The following is a 17,650-nucleotide window of genomic DNA, read 5'->3' on the forward strand; positions in this document are numbered from 1 at the left end:
TGAATTTCACATCATGCACCCCAAATCTGTTCATTTCCCAGTCCTCCATATCCTCCCTTCACCCTTGCATCATTCCTCCCCCATAATAAAATAAAAAAACCAAACTAAACCAACCACCCAACTAACCAACCAACCAAGCAAACACAAAATCCCACTTCACTCCTCTGTCTCTCCCGCCTCTTCAACATCTATTTTCATTAAAAGAAAAAAGAAAGAATTGCTGTGACCCCTCCCCAAATAAAAAGTAAACACCACCATCAATACTATCTATGCCCACCTTCTCCTTAGATTCCTTATTTGTAGGGTTACTATTGAATCCCTTGTTCAAAGGATCAAGTGAGCCTGAGTCAAGAAGGCTTAAGTGATCCACTGTTTCACAACTAACATGTGTAGGGAATAGTCATCTGTGCAAGTAATACTCATGACTTAGAAATGTCACCCCCAAAAAACAGAAGTTGACATTTTGTTTAAAAGGCATTTCCTGAAGAGTGTACATCTATATACTAAAAAACCCCAGAAAGCATATGAAATTAAATAACTTGGAAATTCATGATTTTATTGTTAACATGAGTGCTGAATTTTAGTTAAGCTGTATATTGAGTACATGTATCCCCAGATTTCCCTTTAGCTCATGAACAAAAATTGCACTCTAGGGATAGGAGTCCCTATCCCTAAGGATAAGGACCTTTTCAGTACGAGGAGGTAGGCTCTGTAATACTACAGACCTCTCACTCTTCCTCTCTTCTGCTCTCCGATGGACAAACCATGTCTGAAATCAGAGGAAGACAAGATTGGATTTAGCATTGGCTTTCACCCCAGAGCCAGGAGATAAAAACCCACTTTAAGACATATAACACTGACTTTCTATTCATATCATAAAAGCAAATATCAGCTGTGTGTCAACTTCTGCAATAGGCCATGATTCTGTCTTTTTCCAGCAGTATAAACACTTCAGTGGTTTCTTTTTTATTGTATGGAAAGCTTAGCTTACGACTTGTTCCTTGATGTTAATTCAATATATGGTAACTGGGTAAAGGAAAGTCTTCATTCTGACATATGACCATCAGCTGTAGAATACCCTCCTCACTAGTGATACATTCCTCTTGTTTGGGCGGAGATTGTAGATCACCAAATGTCAGCACATTTTAAAGGCATATGGAGGGGAACAGCTTTCTGTTTGTAAAAGCAGACTTCAGTATGAAGTAGTTAATCAACAGAATAAATATGGGAGATTTTTAGAAAGAAAATAGCATTCAAGGGTGCCAATGGGATTGTGGTGCTTGAAATTTCAGGATAGCGAAAAGGTTGTAGGCAGAGAAGGCCTGGACAATGGTTTGACATTGCAGTCTCCAGTGTTTGTGAAAGTTGACTAACTTAACCTAAATGACATACAGGACAATGAAACCTTTGCCATCTCCAGGAGTTCAGCAGAAAAGGTAACTTCCACCCATGGTTAATCTGAACAGTATATTCTTTCTTGCTATAAAATGTTCTCCACGAGCAGGACGAAGCATAATATCTCTGCTTCAGCTATATTTCCAGAATCCTGTCCAGCACAGAGGGCACACTAGGTCCTGCTGCGTCAACAGGACATCTAAACCCCACCTTTCTTCAAAAGGCACAGAGTAAGATGGTCCACAACAGTGTGGGGAAAGTAGTCATAAATCAGCTCTTCCTAAATATGGTCTAGCTATGGAAATACAGTCACAGTTACCTGTGACATGTCACCATCCTCTCAGGCTCCTAGTGAATGAGGGGCCATTGTATTGGGAAGTTCTCAAACTGCACATTTGTGACTCCATGTACTTTCTCTCCCTGCCTGTTATGTGGATTTATAATCTAAAGAAGACCAACCAAATGACCAGAAGCCCTACTACCATCCTGATGCCTCCATGAACTCAAATAAAGCCCCAGTGGCTGACTCATGTGGGCTCACATTAAGTCAGAGTTCCCCGTTTGATTCCTAAAGCCTACCTATTACGTCTGTAAGAGGAAAGGGGAAATCAGAAATAAGGGTTCTGGAGAGCCACACTCAAGATTCTGCAAACAGGAGACCGTGGGTGTTTTCTCTTGTGCCTTGTGTCCACCTTCTCTCAGTAGCTGCAGTGCACCAGTCTCTAGAGCTGCAGTTCACCATCTCTAGAGCTGCAGTGCACCATCCTCTCTAGAGCGGCAGTGCATCATCCTCTCTAGAGCTGCACTGCATCATCCTCTCTAGAGCTGCACTGCATCATCCCCTCTAGAGATGCAGTGCACCATCCTCTCTAGAGCTGCAGTGCACCATCCTCTCTAGAGCGGCAGTGCATCATCCTCTATAGAGCTGCACTGCATCATCCTCTCTAGAGCTGCACTGCATCATCCCCTCTAGAGCTGCAGTGCACCATCCTCTCTAGAGCTGCAGTGCACCATCTCAAGAGCTGCAGTGCATCTTCCTCTCTATAGCTGCAGTGCACCAGTCTGTAGAGCTGCAGTGCCTCATCCTCTCAAGAGCTGCAGTGCAACAACTTCTCTAGAGCTGCAGTGCACCATCTTCTCTAGAGCTGCAATGTATCAACCTCTCTGGAGATGCAGTGCATCAACCTCTCTTGCAAAAAATAATGAGGCTACAATCGACAACCCAAGAGAAGTCAGGTAAAGAGGAGGTCCCAAAGAGGGACATGCATGGATCACCTCAAAAAGAGAAAACAAATATGATCTCTGTAAACTGGGTAGGGGTTAGAATGGAGGGGATGGGAGATAAGAGCATGAGGGATCTGGATGTCCAAGCTGGAGTAGGAATGGAAAGGGAGCACAATGAAAGAGATATCTTGAGAGAGCCATTATGGGTTTAGGGAGAAACCTGGTGCTAGGGAAATCCCCCAAAACCCAATGCCTTGTTCAGCCTTGATGCATTGAGGAGGGACTTGGTCCTGACCCAACTGAATGTGCCAGGTTTGTTGACTCACAATGGAGACCTTACCCCCTATGAGGAGAGGATGTGGGAGTTTGGGGAGGAAATGGGGATGAGAGCAGGAGATGGGGAAGGAGGGGGAAACTGTGGTTGGTATGTAAAATGAAAAAATTCTTAAATAAAAGAAATGCCTAGGAAAAGGCTTCTGAAGACATGAGGAAGGCTGTAGATTGACTGTTCAATGTCTTTGCTTGGATTTACTGACCTTCACTTTGACTTCAGGAATATTCAAAACTTGTGCAAGTTCTTTTCTGTGGAAAGAAAACCACAAATGTTTAGCATGCCATGGTTTGCATGAACTGCAAAGTCATAAATGATTTCTATGCTTTTTTAATATTGCTGTGCTCCCTCAGACCCCCATTTAACATTCTTTCTCAGAACTAGTCTTGCTTTTCCAATGATTTCACCTCTTATAAAAGTTTCTAAACAATAAAGATTTTAATTTTAACACACTATTAAAATTTAAATATAAATGCCAAAGTATACAGTGAGCAAATTGTACTAAATTAAAAAACAGCACCAAGGGAAGGGAAAGGGAAACCGAAAGGAGTTGATGGATAGGGACACAGTCCCTGAAAAGATGACCAGGCTACTGGTGAGGAGGTCACCCAACAAAGTGTAAATCCTTAACACTGGTGAACTTTACACTAGTGAGTATTTTGGCACACTGTACTCATGTTTCTATAATTTACAGAAATTAAAATATTACAGGAAACTCGTGGTGTTGACTATGTACACTTGTTTCGGCTCAACACTACGAGCTAATACTGACTTTTACACCTACACAAGGCACCCTCCTGTACCCACCACCGAGGGAGAAGACAGCAGTGGCTTTGGGTGGCATGATAGGAAACCATGGCCTGGAAGAACAAAAGGACATCTCAACCTAAGACAACAGGGAGGTTGGGGATAGCTCCTGGTGGCAGACACATACCTGGCAAGCGCATGTGGGTACTGGGTTTCTTTGAACATTTTTTCCATTTCCTCCACCTGCCACAATGTGAACTGCAATGTGGTTCGTCGACGCCTTCGTGAGGAACGGCGCCTTGGAATCCTAATCACAGGCTCGGTTGCGGGCCTTGGCTCCTCCTGGTGATGCTCTGACGAAGAGGAGTTCGGGTCCCTACTATTCTCCTCAGAGTTGTTTTGGCCCTCACGGAACTGGTAGCTTCCATTATTTAGTTCAAATACGCAGCAGGCGTCTCCTCCACTAGGGTTGCCACCCACCATCGCCAAGGCAGCCTCTAAGGTGGGGACCTCAGCTATCTCCTCACTAGGATCATTCTTGCTGGCCATGACTAGTAGTGGGCCGAAGCCACAGAGAGAAGTGGGGCCCCAGGAATGCCCACACTCAAAGCCTATTGTTCGGTCAGTCTCAACTACTGATCAGTCATCAAGGGAAGGCCTGAGGAAAGGGTGACGTCAATGCGTCCTTCTGCGCATGCTCCACACTTCTCCACATTCCTCCAGGTTGACCTCAACACGCTCCTCTGCAGATGGGCGCCATAGGCTTTTCCCTCCCTGACTGACTGCTCTGGGCTTTATGACCTCTTGGGGAGGTAGGTGGTATTTGCTTTGGTGCACAAATGGTGGGTTTGGCACAAAGATGAGGAACTGAGGGAGCCACTGTGAACAGGCTAGTGAAAGGTCCTGGGAAGTTAAACCTTGCTTCCAGGGCATGCATGTAGAATGAGTTTTAGTCTGCATGCACACTGCCTGTGCCTCCTAGGTTGTAAAGATGACACTGAAGGATGAATTGTGTAGCATTGCAAGATAATTGGGGAATAGAGTATGGGAGAAAGGTGGGAACACACACAGACCACAGGACCCTTGCGTGAACATGTAGAAAATTTCTGTGGACCTCACCCTCCACCTACCAATGCTGTTCAGAGAATGGGCTTAGAACTAAGTGGATATGATCAAAATAGAGCATAATAGTTCAAGAGTGTCTGTTAGTACACTGAATGCTGGCTAGCCATTGTTCTTCATGCTCAACATCAAGATCTTGGAACTGGGTTTGAATATAATTCTAGTTAATGGCACTGTCGAAAACAAAACAAAAGACAATTTGTCCTCTCAAAAGACAAATGATCTGCTTAAGAAATAATTACCTCCGATTATAATAGCTTCACAATATCTGTTAAATTCCCCATGTAATATTTGCCGAAGTTCTTATCACTGAGGATGTCGATGCAGTCCCTTAATCTGAGTCTCTAATATCCTTATCTTTGTCTTTTGATTAGTCTGCCTACTCATACTTTTCAAAGAACCAAGTTCTAGTTACATTGATTCTTTATTGTTATTTTTGTTTCCATTTAAATAATTCCTGCGTTGATCTTGATTTCTTTTCATCTCCTGATTTGGGGTTTGGCTTATGCTTCATTTTCCAGGGCTCTCCTATGTATCATTTATTTGCACTCTCTGGCTTTTTTGTTGTTGTGTTTTGGAACAGGGTTTCTCTGTGTAACAGTCCTGGCTGTCTGGAAAGTCACTTTGTAGACCTGGCTGACCACAAACTCACAGAGATCGCTCTGCCTCTGCCTCCTGGGTGTTGGGATTAAAAGGGTGCGCCACCACCTCTGTAGTTTCATTCCATTGTGATCAGGTAAAGAATTGTTTTTCTGTATTTGTTCAGACGTGCTTTGTCTCAGAATATGTGATCTATTTTGGAGAAAGTTCCATGGGAAAAATGTGTATTCTGCAGAGTTTGGATGGAATAGTCTATAGATGTCTGTTAAGGCAAAATAAAACTTTAAAATGTAATCTGAACTTTTCAGTAAATGAAGACAAGAAGGACAGCTGCCAGGAGCCAGAGGCCTCTCTGTACCAGCTTGTTCCCTATGAAAGGACTTGAAGCCACACAAGGTGCTTACCCTTCTTCAGCACTAGATCGTGATTTCTCTGGAAAAGGTGTTCCAACTCCTTCAGCTGTAGCCCTGTCACAGAGGCAACGGCAGGACCCCCATGCTGGCACAGGCTGCATTTTGGGCACTGTAACTGGAATGGACTGTGCACTGGGCGTCAGAACTGACACAGGCTGGACATGCGGTCCTGTAATGGCACAGGCTGTACATGCTCACAGTAACATGCACAGGCTGTACCTGGGGCACAGGAACAAGCACAGGCTGTACCTGGGGCACAGGAACCGGCATAGGCTGTACCTGGGGCACTGGACCTGGCACAGGCTGTACACCAGGCACTGTTACTGACACACACTGTACTCGGGGCACCCGATGTGACATATGCTGTACACAGATCACAAAGCTGCACAGCCTTGGTGCCCCATTTGCCCTCAGGAACTGACTTCTGAGGTGGATGCTCGTTCTTCTGGCTATTGGGACTGGCACCCTGACTGTCGGTGGGAACAGCCATGAATAGAAGAAACACAGTGTCCTGTACCGGGGACTTGCCCCACCTGACATTAGAAATAATTGTTCCACAGAGGTGGAGTCAGTTGACAAGGCCATGATGAGTGGACAGAGAACCATGTGGAATCAGCATGAAGCAGCATAGCACCTGAAAATCTTTCTCACTCAGCAAGGCATAGTGACCACAGATTACCAGTGTCTCCTCCTGCCATAAATGCCATTTCTGTAATACGCTACTATGGTTCAAATACTTATACCCATAGTTTAGTATCCTGAAAAAAATAGAACCAACATACTGAGAATCCACCTCTTTATTGCTGAGATAATTGCAGGGAAGAAAAGGATGTCATGGCCAGCATGTGTGGCCGACACACTGTGGGCAGGGCCAGGTTCCAGGTCATCTGGCTCACAACAGAGGTGGCACTCATGTGCTGCTCCAAAATCTTCAGGGATCGTTGTTCTGGGGACCAGAACATCGATCAGCACCACCATTCTATTGCTTCTCCTGAAAATGGCTCTCCTGGTCCTAAACCATTCCTACAAACAGAAGAAAGGGTTGCTTTAGTACACTGAAGTGTACCACCACTGAAGAACACATCCTGTAACCATGTACACTGGCTCAATTTTACTAACATTTTAGAACATATATGGATTCCATCCCTGGGCCAGTGTGTGCTAGGTATGTGCTCCAGGACAGAGCTACTCCCCTAGAAAAGCACCACATTTCTGATTGCCCAGGAACTGTTTATCTATCTAACCCCAAGAATGGTTAAAGACGTACCGCAAGTGTTTACTGATTGTTCAGAATGCTGGAAGCAACAGGTTTTTGTTCTCATGGAACCAGTCAAAACACCCCCATGAACCCCCTGCGGACATGGACCACCATACCCAGTCCTTCAGCTGTGGGACAGACCTAGAATATTGACTCTTCACTCTATTATTTGATATTTTTAATGCATTTGTTCAGAAGAGGATGCAGATCTAGTGCGTGGGTTGTTCCTGGTCCCTGCTGTGTGCTGAAAAGTATCAAAAAGAGTTCTTTTGGAACCTGGGAGAACTATCTCAAGGCCCATAGTTGTCTGTCAAAGGCTCCATGGTGATAGCCTTTTATGAGTATGCAGAATGCACATTTTATGAGACAAAGGGCACTTCTTCCTGCTCTATGCTTCCTCCCTAGCCTCCAAGCATACTGTCTATAGGCCTTTTTCCTTGTGGGCATGTGGTCTGGAAAAGCCAGGGCTGATTGTAATGCTGAGCAGAGTTCACATTCATAATCAACAAAAGACAGGTAAAAGGGCTATGGACCATTTGAGGTCCCTGGTCCCAGTATTGGTTCAGAACCCTGCCAAGCATGTGACATTTACAAAGCAGAGCAAGAAGTCTGAGAAAAGGTTTTCTGAGACAAGCAGAGTTAAAGAGTTGAAAGTGGACAAGAACATGGTCTCTTCACTTAAGTGAGGCATGCAGGCTGCACAGCCTTCAGAAGGTCATGGAGAACACACTATGTCCTCCAAGGGACAGACAATGCACCGAGGCAACTTATGTTTCAGGTGTCCAGGTTGGCATTTCCTGCCTGAGAAAATGGAGGTCTTTCATCATCTTGAGCCTAGCCTGGTTTTGGACTTGTCTGGCGTCCTTGGGATACAACTTCAGGGTCCCACTCTTCTGCTATAATTATCCTCTAGACAACAACATCACAAGATGTGGAGTCCTTCCAAAACATTATTTTTTTTTATATACTGTCCTGCAAATCTTCTTCCGTCACACCCATAGATCTTGTAAGAGCCTTCCTGAAGTGAAAAGATTCCAACATTTAGGCCTTGTGGTGGAAACACTCTATATAAGGACATATTCTGATTCCTTTTAAATGTGTACGTGCTCACACACACAGACACACAAATACACACACACACACATACACACACTCCAACTGGCACACATACAGTATTCCTCATACCTACTCTGCGACTTATTTTAGTAACAGGTTTCTTTCAGGGATCAAAATTAAGGGTACCCGCCAAACACAGGTATGTTGTCCATGTACTTAACATGTAAAGCTTCATTAAGAGAGCCTCCACGATGTAAACTGTTAGTCAAATTTTAATCTGAGCTGGAATCCCTCCTGCATTTTCCCAGGCACACCTCAGGCTTCTCACTCATTCTTACAGAGACTTATTTAGAAAAAGCACTGTCTCAATTTCCCACTCAAGTGCCACTTAAAGAGGCAACAGAACACAGTCTTTCCAGTTTGACTAGGGCACATCTTCCTACTACAGAATCCAATTTCTGCTGGAGGGTCCAGACATGGTGGCTTTGTTTCTAGAGGAAATGAGGGGTTCATGGAGCACCAAAGGACAGCCTGGATGCACTGCCTAAAAACCAGGCGCCTAGCAGGGTGTTCTGCTTACCTTACTTGAAAGCTGGGGAAGTGATTCTCTTAGAAAAGACGCTTCAGTTCCTGCAGCTGAGACTGGGTGAATCTGTTGTAGCGCTGTAAAGGCAGCCTGTCCCCAATCTGGAGACTCTTGGTGCCCTCAGGCATTGCCGACTCTTGCTGAGGCTGCTGTTCAACACTGCTACTATGGCCACATTCTGCCTGGATCCCCTTGTCCATGGGGCCAGAACTACCATTGCCAGCATGTGATCCTTCCATTTCTTCTTCCTTTTCTCCCTCCTCTACCACTCCTGTGGCTTCCTGAGCAAGATCAGACTGAGCAAGCTCTTCTTGAGAAGGCTTGCTTGGAGCAAGTTTGCCCTGATCAAGCTCACCCTGAGCAAGCTCGCTCTGTACAAGCCCTCTCTTGCCTCCTTTCTCTCCAGGCTTCAGGACCACTGTATTCTCACCTGCTAGAGAGAAAAACACAAAGATAAAAATCTGAGCATCTTGGCCATGGATCATTGGAAAGCCTGGAGAGGGGCCACCGGCAGAGCCTGGTAATCGAAGTGCATGGCCACTGGCCATTCCAACAGGTTTGCTTCCCAGATTTTGCCCAAGTCCAGTCAGAACCATTTTACTGACCATGCTGTTTTTCCTGTTGCTCATCAGCTACTGTACTCAGCATCCTGTTGAAACACTGGCTGCAGCCCTGACGAGTCTCTGTGCAGGAAATCTTTCAATCAGACCCGAGTTCCGAAGCTTTATAGCCACGTCCTCACTGTCTGGAGCCACAGGTACAGCTCTGATTCTTGATCCAGAAAACTTGTCTTCTGGACACTCAACGTAATTACAATGTGTCCAATCACATTCTGGCCTGCATAGACTCAGTGTCTTTAGGCTTGTCCTCTGAGGTGCCTAGCCTGAAGCAAGTTAGGGCTGAAAGAGCAGGGAGTACTTTAAAAAATGCAGTGAGTGTGTATGGGGTGGGGGTGCGGAACCTGTGGCTCTGGGTTGCTCCTTAGCTGACACCTCTAGTTTTGGGTAAGGCTGGACTGTTCAAATTCAGTCACAGGGAGTAACACAAAGACCTTCTCAAACTCAGCAGGCCCTTGAGCCCAGGTAAATCATTTTATTAAATTAAGGAAAAGTCCTTTAAACAAAAAGCCCCAATCTTGGATGTGCTGTCTTGAAGAGCCCAGTATGATGGCAAATATGTGGGTAGGCCAGGGCAAGATCCTCCTGAGAGACTGCTCCCAACAGGGTTGAATTCCACTGGTATTCACAAGCTCATTCTGATGGAGACCTTGCTCTACATAGCTGTGCTTGACCAAAGCCCTAGGGTGACCCAGATACCTGAGGACATGAAAGACTGACCCTAGGCACTGGTTCCAAACCTGTCTCACAGCTGTGAAGGTGAAAGACAGGAGGAGTAAGCAATTCTGGATTCAAGCTCTACGATGAATAATTGCAGGAAGGGGCAGAACTGAGGAAAAGTTAGAGAGACTCCCCAGAGTAGGTGACATTCCCAAAATTTAAAAGACCTCTGAGATCTGTCATTTCGTGGTTTTTGTTTTTAATAGGATCATGGCAGAGTCTGGACAATGGCTGAGGTAATTGTTAGAAGATGGGTTAGTTCTCTGTGTTAGCATAGGTTGAGATACTGGAGGGCCCAGGGTCCACATGGTCTAGCCCACACCAAGGAGATGACCATGCTCTGTTCACCTATTGCCCACCTAGTCAGGGGTGGCTCAACCCCCTCCCACCACAGGCCCCTTTGTCCATCCCTGACTAGGGCTTTGTGAGTTGTGGGCCTTGACTGTCTGGTCACCATTAGACACTGGGTGGTCATGTGTCCTCTGACATTTCAGCTGTCCGAGGTGCTTTTATTTATCCTCAGCTCTCATTCTTCTCAGTCACCAAGAAGCAGCTGCAACTGTCCTTCCTCTTCTACTTATCTCCTGTGTGGTTATGAAAGGCTTCCCTGAAACACTGAAATGGGAGGCTCTCTTAGACACAGACTTTACTCCCTCTCACAATTAGCTGCTGTAGAAGCCAGGCTATATAAGGAGACAATAGTGCCATGTGTGCTTTCCTGAAGAACTTGGTGGCCTGGTTGGACTGCCCACACTAGCTGGGAGCCCTGTCTTTATCAGTGTGAGACAGCTTGACTGTCCTACTGATCGCAGAAACTCTTTGTGTCTCATCTTCAGTGTTCCTGGCTTGGCTGTTTCAAACCAACACTCCTTTAAGCCCTCCCATCCCTGTAACATATGCGAGCAACTTAGAAATTTGAACGTGAGTGATTTTTCTTACTAAGGACAGACACCTGACTTCTGCATCCATACCAACCCCGGATTCTGAGATAAATTTCCCAATGTGCTGTTCACAGGGTTGGTTTGAAGCAGGTAAGCAATCATGCATTCAGGGTGCCCCAGAGACTGTTCATTTCCTCCCCTTTCTACAGAGCTCACAGGACACTTGGTGTATTCTTTTATTTCTGGCAGTTTGCTCCCAGGACTTAGCAAAGAGTGATGCAGAGGGATATTCCTCTCTGATGGGTGACCCAGCACCCATAAAGATGAATGCTTGCTGTGTAACCCAGAGGAGCTGTGGGGTGCACTATGGGAGTAGATAACACAGGTAAACATCAAGGCCTGCAATGCTCCAATCTGTTATCTGTGTGAGTCTGGAAACCAGCACCTGTCTCTGCCTTTACCCTTGGTCCTCTTGACTCTCCTGTCCCCGTCTTGAACCTGAGGAAGGGACTCCACTCTGCTGATTCCTTAGGATGTCTGCTGCTAGCTTGCTGCTATCTAGTTGCCCATTCCTACATATCTGGGCAATGACAGGGAACCTGTATTCATAAGCAGCTTTTGCTGTGTAACAGCTGTGATTCATGAGCCCAATTGCAGCTCTGTGTGATTTTCTTATAAGTTTTAATCCGTGAGGGACTCTCCATGATTGATATGCATTAATGAAATCTTGTGGCTCCTTCTTGTTTACTTACATGCTCAATGCTTTAGGTCAGTGATTCTCAACCTTCCTAATGCTGTGGCCCTTTAATATAGTTATGCTGTGGTGACCCCAACCATTTTTGTTGTTGCTTCCTAATTGTACTTTTGCTACTGGTATGAATCATAATATAATATCTTTGTTTAACAATGGTCTTTTAAAGTTCTGTGAACCCCAAAATTAAAAGGGGCTGGCTCCCCCAAGTAGAGAACCACTGCTTCAGGTTAAGGCATGTGATTTTGGGATTTCTACACAATTTTCCCATGGGACTCTGCTCATCATAATTGTTAGAGGGGAAACCTACTTGCACACAGATTTTCCTGAGGGATTTCTTGGTCAGCATGTACATATCCACACACAGGTGCATTCACAGTCACAACATTCACAGGCAGAAACATCTGTAGCCAAAGCCCTCCCATCCCATTGGCTGATCCCCTAGAGAGAGTCTAATATGCAGAATGTAAGAGTAGTTGTAGAAATATGAAAAACATAAAAGAAAATTGGTCCAAAACGTTTCATAAAGCTAGTTACTGCTGGGGAAAAAACACAAATGAATTCTAAGTCTGTTTTATTGATGAGCACAATAAAAATAACCTGTTTCACTGCTTAACTGAAACCCAGGACAATATTAAGTTTACCTTGAAGAGTGTTGAGATAATTCAAATGAGCAATTTTAAAAGCAAGTTATCAGCTGTAAGAAGAAACACAATTGTGGGATCAGGATCTATACCTGGTGCCTGTGCGGCTTTTTGGATCTCATTACCTATGATGGGACACCTTGCACAGCCTTGGTACAGAGGGGAGGGTCTTGGACCTTCCTCAACTGAATGTACTATGCTCCACTCACTCCTCATGGGAGCCTTACCTTTTTGGGGGTGGGCATAGGGCGGAAGGTGCGGGGGTTGGGGGAATAGTGACTGAAGCATGAGGAGAGATGAGACAGGGATCTGTTGTTGGTGTGTAAAATGAATAAAAAATTTCTTAAAGAAAATGAAGAAACACAATAAACAGAATGAATTCTTTGATGAGCTTATATCTGCATATGACATCATGTAACATACAGAAAGAATAATAAATGGGGAAGATTTCCTAGATTTGAGTCATCTTCAACAAACCCGTGGTCAGCATTGTTAGGGACACCTGAAAATCGGTGAGCCAGCTGTGCCCAGGTTGGCTCTCCCATGCGGCCTTTGTTGCTCACTGGACAGGATACACTGACCCCTGCACTGCCCACTTAGTCAGAGCTCACTATGTCCTTTCTCTGCTCAGCACTCCATGGCCTGAGCTTTCAAGCCATCAAGTGATAATCATGACTTTGGCAGGAAAATCAGAGGCTGCCACCTAGTTCATCTGAACCACAACTGCTCTCTCTGTCTGTCTCTCCCTCTCTCTATCTTTCCCCTCTTCCTCTCTTTTATTGTGTGTATACTGGTGTCTTGTGTAGAAATAATGAAGAGTGAGCCCCTCTCTGAACCAGGAAAGGAGTGGACAGGTCAGGGATCCTCCCTTCAGTCTTTCAACCAGCCACATGACTTTGGAGGGTTCTTGCTGAACCCCTCTGTTATGCTGTATCCCAGCAACAGGCGCTGGAGCATTCTTGTTGTATCCAGGCCTTAGGTCCTGTTTCTGGTTGCAGGTCTCTTCCTACAGGGACTCAGTAAGGACTCTTTCTGCTGTTTGTTAGAGACACATGGTCGAGAGAGACAAGTATTGATTTAGAGGGAGGCCAGGACTGAAAGCTGTGTTGGAAGACATCTAGAAGAATTGTATCCTGAGGAAGGAGAGGGTGGGAGGCTGAAGTGAGCTCCAGGGAAGGGTAGCTCTGAAAGAGATGGTAGAGGCATGGCCAGGAGATGGTCTAGGGACAAGCTGGGCCAGTTTTCCAGTACCAATTATGAGCCTCGCCAGGCAGTGGTGGCACATGACTTCAATACCAGCACTAGAGAAGCAGAGAGAGGCAGATCTCTGTGAGTTTGAGGCCATCCTGGTCTATAGAACAAGATCCATGACAGGCTCCAAAACTACACAGAGAAACTTTGTAAAAAACCCAAAAGAAAAATATGATCCCAAAGAAGGAGGTTGGAGCTGGGGTACCCAGCAGTGCCCAGGAGAGAGGCCACTGAGAAGTGAGAAGACTGTGCAGCATGAAGATGACATGGTGTGAGCATGACTGACTGTGCATCAGTACAGAAGTGAGGCAGGCTGCAGGACAGTGGTGGGTATTTCTCATGTAAGTCAGCCTGGCCAACCAGGGTCCAGTGTACAGAAAGAACTCTGGGCCTTTGTAAAATCTCCATGACCCTATATGTGCCTTTGTGGGGCTCAAATTCCAGTAAAAATGGTTCTGCTGTATGGACAGTTGACCACATAAATTACCCTGGTGACTCTGAGAGGGTCCTGTTCTTCCTGGACTCAAGATTAGGCTGGCATAACAAGCTCTCAGATAGTCCCCTGGTGGGGTGGTAAGAATGTTCAACTTCTTCAGTGACCCCCATGGAGAATGAAGAAACATACTAGTAGAAATTGTTTATAATGACTTAGTATATGTTGATTTGGCTGTGATACTCATATGTCCAAATAAAAAGCTAGGAAGGGCCTTGATATCCTTCATTGGAGAATTTACTCCATAGGCAAAAGTCTTACCTAAGGATAGATGATTTTACAGACCATGAACATCATGCTCTCACCAGTGCAGTCAGGGTGATCTTTCCAAAATGCCAACCTGACTCTGCTGCTTCTCTGCTCAGACACTGCCCACAGCTGACCTCTGCCCTTCTGACTTTGCCAGAGCCCAACATTGTCCTTCTCTGACCTCATGTTCCATTTGAATTTGTCACCATCAGTGTTCCTTGGTCCACCTTTGTGCCTTCTGGTATTATTTCTGACTTGTCCTACTTTCTAATTCGACTGCGAGGCCGTGTCCTGTGCTCACTTCCTGCCCTTCACACCTGTGTGAGCAGGTCTGTACTGCCACTAGTACCTCCTATTGCTGAGTTGTGATCCCTGAGGGCTCTGGGGATTGGCCTGTCTAGTACTGAATGTGTTCCTGTGGGCCCTGGACTCATGCTGGGAACAAGGAAGCAATTAGGCAGGTAGCCTATTCCCATATAGGAGGGAATGCAGCCCACCAATGTCCCTGTGCCAACTCCAGTGTACCTGGGCCTCTCAACAAGGCTGAGAGGGTGGGCACTCTGCTGGCTACCGGATAACAGCAGTGTGCCAATATTTTGCTAAGTGAGTGAATGACTTAGGGGTTGGACTTAGGGTTTCTGGCAGGAAAAAAGCACAGGTACCCACAGGATCCCTAGCACAACCTTCTCACCAAGCTTCAAGGAGGTCAGTGTACTAAGGATCTACGCTCTCCTCCCACAGCTTGCACTACTGGAGGAACCCTCTGGTGTCCATAGCTCTATAGCCTGCTTGACTCCCTTCCTGTTCCCATTTGTCTGTCCTGAAGCAGCAGTGGGATCCACCAGTCCTTGCTGTGACCATCCCCAACATCGGTCAGCTGGATCATGATGCTTCACCACTCCATTTCCATGAGGTGGTCTATTCTTACCTTTATTTCTTGTTTATACCTCCCTCCAGGAATAAAGTGGGCAGTCAGTGAAGAATAAAAACAAAGCAACACCCAAGAGTGGACACTTGACTAGGGAAGAAGAAAGGATGCTAAGTGATGGAGAGATGTTGGTAGTGTTTCAGCACTAAGTTTTCAGCAGGCTTCAGGGTGCCTAGCCAAGCACCATCAACCAGTGTCCCAGTAGCAGGGATCTCGGTATGCCAACTGGGAAGAGGCCCTTGCAGAGCAAGTCTGCAGAGAGCAGGTCACTGAGGAGCACAAGTGGAAGATCTCCCATGTCAGGCATATCTCAAAGGCTGGAGGAGTTTCCCTGCCTGTGTCTGAAACACCAAGTCTCCAAAGCTATGTCCCAAACTGGATCTCAAAGCAAAAGCAATGACTCTGGGAGCAGTATTGGGAACTGGTAAAACTCCCCTTATCTGAGGATGATCTCCAGTGTGTCTGTCTCCAACAGGCCTAGCAGGCCTGGGGAGCAATCTTCTCTAATGAACTTCTAGGAGCCAAGACCCCTGTCAGGGCCTTCCTTCCAGGCTTCCTGGTATGATTGACAGTTGCTATGGACTGAGCCCCTGAGGTCCAAAACCAACAGCAGTTTGGAGCTTCAGTGAGCAGGTTGTGTTTACAGGGAAGGTGTGGCCCTTGGGAAAGTAGAGTGTAGAAGGAGCCTTCCAAGTTGCGTCTCAGCTGAGACCCTGGCCTTGGTGAATGATCTTCCTAGGAAAGTTGTGGGGTCAACTATAGGAACCAATTTGCTGCAAGTAAGAAAAATGCTTCCATGCTCTGCCTTTCCAGGAGCTTGGTCAGGGTTTCAGGGCCTGCTGGTCCTTCAGCAGGCAGATCAGAGGGCTCATCTTCACCAGGGCTACTGGGGAGCAGTTTAGTAGTACTGTTCAGCCTTCATGAGTACTGGCAAAAGCTGTGAGAATGTTCATACCTGTGCTCAGGTTCCTCACCTTCCTCTTGTTCCCCCCCACACACACACACACTTCTAGTGTCTTCTCTGAATGGTCAAAGTGTCAAGAGCAGGCCTTTACACCCTGGTCTCCATCCCAGAACTGTCAGTCAAGCAGCCCCTTCGCTGGCATGTGGTCAGACTGGTTCCAAGGCAGCCAACTATTCCCAACATGTTCTGGTCACTCTTAGAATAGAAGGGGCCCTGGAGTACTAGCATGTGTCCAGGAAGTTCCTGTTTGGGGGTGGAAATATTCTGGAGTCCTGGTGCTGGATTTCTTCTCCCAGAAAAGACTTACTTCACAGTTCTAATAACCACCTCACCACTGTCTGTACTTGTATGTTTCCTGTTCTTTATCTTTGCTGTATATAATCTGTAACTGCTGTTGATGAATGTTGGAGACCGACTCTGGACAGCAGTGTCTTGAACCTGTGTTACCTGCCACAATTTATCAAGCCTCGTGTAAATAAGAGGCTTTTAGTCTAACCTAGGAATGTAGGATTAAATAAACCTCTTTAAATCAGCTAGCTGCAGGGGCCTGGGACCAAAGCGACCTCCTGCTGACCCTCCTTAGGAATTTTCTTTGTCCTCTCCTCACTCCTGCTCCCCCTCCCTACCTGAAGCCCTGTTTATAAGCTCTAACACCCAGTCAATAAACGAGGCCTTGACGCAACTCAGACTGCTTTGTCTTTCTTCACGCGCTTGGTCTCCTTTCCCTCTCGCCCCCCATTGATTCACAGGTGGTCCCTCCTCGAGACCCTCAAATAACCTGGCCTGCTGGACGGGTCAAGTGGCACCTGAACTTGGGGCTCGAGGCACGGTGGCTCACTACTGGACGGCAAAGAGAAAACGTGGTCTGGCCAGACTCACTAGGGTAGAGGTGCCCCAACAGCATCACTCGTTCGCCGCGGGCAGCCTTGAGGTAAGTGCCGTTCACTAATCAATGGGTAAAGTACTCTCTAAAGAGGCTGTCTTCATTAAGGAAATGAAGATTTCAGGGAGAGGGGAATAAGAGTCAAAAAGAAAGAAAGAAAAAAAGATTTAATTAAGTTTTTCTATTTTGTGGAAGAAAAATGTCCCTGGCTGGTTATTAATGGCCCAGGCATCCACCCTTTGACGAGGAATAAAGTTGGAAAGGATATCAGTAACTTACTTAAGGACTGAGAGAACGTCCTCGATGCATTCTTTAGTTTCTATGGAGTAATCAGAGATGTTTTAAAGGATTCAAAAAAAAAAATAGTAGGGTGTCATATCTTCTGGCACTTGCTGAGGACCTATTAAACGATGTGTCTGTCCCAGAAGATGGTAAGAGTGAGGTTGCCACAAATCACATTGAACAAAAGACCAAAAGACCCCACCGGGACCCTCAAGGGTCCAGAGGTTTATTGACATCTACCAGTAAGAGCGCTCT

The 17,650-nt window shown here is 46.0% G+C and overlaps 3 protein-coding genes across 4 annotated transcripts in view; all 3 read right to left on the minus strand.

Moving 5' to 3' along the window:
• Nucleotides 1-579: 579 nt before the first annotated feature.
• LOC143270933 (uncharacterized) lies at nucleotides 580-4,478 on the minus strand. The gene is made up of 3 exons (XM_076562297.1): nucleotides 3,885-4,478; nucleotides 3,156-3,201; nucleotides 580-769 (listed from the first exon to the last, which is right to left on the minus strand). The coding sequence occupies exons 1-3, from the start codon at nucleotides 4,244-4,246 to the stop codon at nucleotides 650-652; spliced, it is 528 nt and encodes a 175-aa protein (XP_076418412.1). The 5' UTR covers nucleotides 4,247-4,478; the 3' UTR covers nucleotides 580-649.
• A 1,493-nt stretch (nucleotides 4,479-5,971) lies between these two features.
• Nucleotides 5,972-17,650, minus strand: part of LOC143271051 (uncharacterized) — a 65,189-nt gene continuing 53,510 nt past the window's right edge. The window contains exons 4-6 of the mRNA XM_076562923.1: nucleotides 6,611-6,855; nucleotides 6,172-6,365; nucleotides 5,972-6,051 (exon numbers count right to left, since the gene is read on the minus strand). Of these exons, the coding sequence (XP_076419038.1) occupies nucleotides 5,972-6,051; nucleotides 6,172-6,365; nucleotides 6,611-6,855 (519 nt within the window). The remainder of the gene's footprint in view (nucleotides 6,052-6,171; nucleotides 6,366-6,610; nucleotides 6,856-17,650) is intronic.
• LOC143270886 (uncharacterized) lies at nucleotides 7,399-9,494 on the minus strand. Of its 2 annotated transcripts, none has more exons than XM_076562148.1 (3): nucleotides 9,338-9,494; nucleotides 8,727-9,162; nucleotides 7,399-8,108 (listed from the first exon to the last, which is right to left on the minus strand). In XM_076562148.1, the coding sequence occupies exons 1-2, from the start codon at nucleotides 9,378-9,380 to the stop codon at nucleotides 8,756-8,758; spliced, it is 450 nt and encodes a 149-aa protein (XP_076418263.1). In that variant the 5' UTR covers nucleotides 9,381-9,494; the 3' UTR covers nucleotides 7,399-8,108; nucleotides 8,727-8,755. The 2 variants fall into 2 exon arrangements, with proteins under 2 accessions (XP_076418263.1, XP_076418262.1); XM_076562147.1 differs by having other exon boundaries at nucleotides 7,402-8,108; nucleotides 8,727-9,165.

The sequence above is a fragment of the Peromyscus maniculatus genome, chromosome X (assembly GCF_049852395.1).
Source record: "Peromyscus maniculatus bairdii isolate BWxNUB_F1_BW_parent chromosome X, HU_Pman_BW_mat_3.1, whole genome shotgun sequence".
Classification (NCBI taxonomy): Eukaryota; Metazoa; Chordata; class Mammalia; order Rodentia; family Cricetidae; genus Peromyscus; species Peromyscus maniculatus.

Bases quoted from the DNA above. Each gene is read 5' to 3' on its own strand.
- LOC143270933 (XM_076562297.1), bottom strand. From the start codon at position 4,246: ATGGCCAGCAAGAATGATCCTAGTGAGGAGATAGCTGAGGTCCCCACC. The intron at 3,202-3,884 runs GTATGTGTCTGC...TTCTTTCCACAG, and splicing joins TACCCACATGCGCTTGCCAG to AAAAGAACTTGCACAAGTTT. The intron at 770-3,155 runs GTCAGTAAATCC...CTCTGATTTCAG, and splicing joins TTCCTGAAGTCAAAGTGAAG to ACATGGTTTGTCCATCGGAG.
- LOC143270886 (XM_076562147.1), bottom strand. From the start codon at position 9,380: ATGCTGAGTACAGTAGCTGATGAGCAACAGGAAAAACAGCATG. The intron at 9,166-9,337 runs GTCAGTAAAATG...TTTTCTCTCTAG, and splicing joins GCAACAGGAAAAACAGCATG to CAGGTGAGAATACAGTGGTC.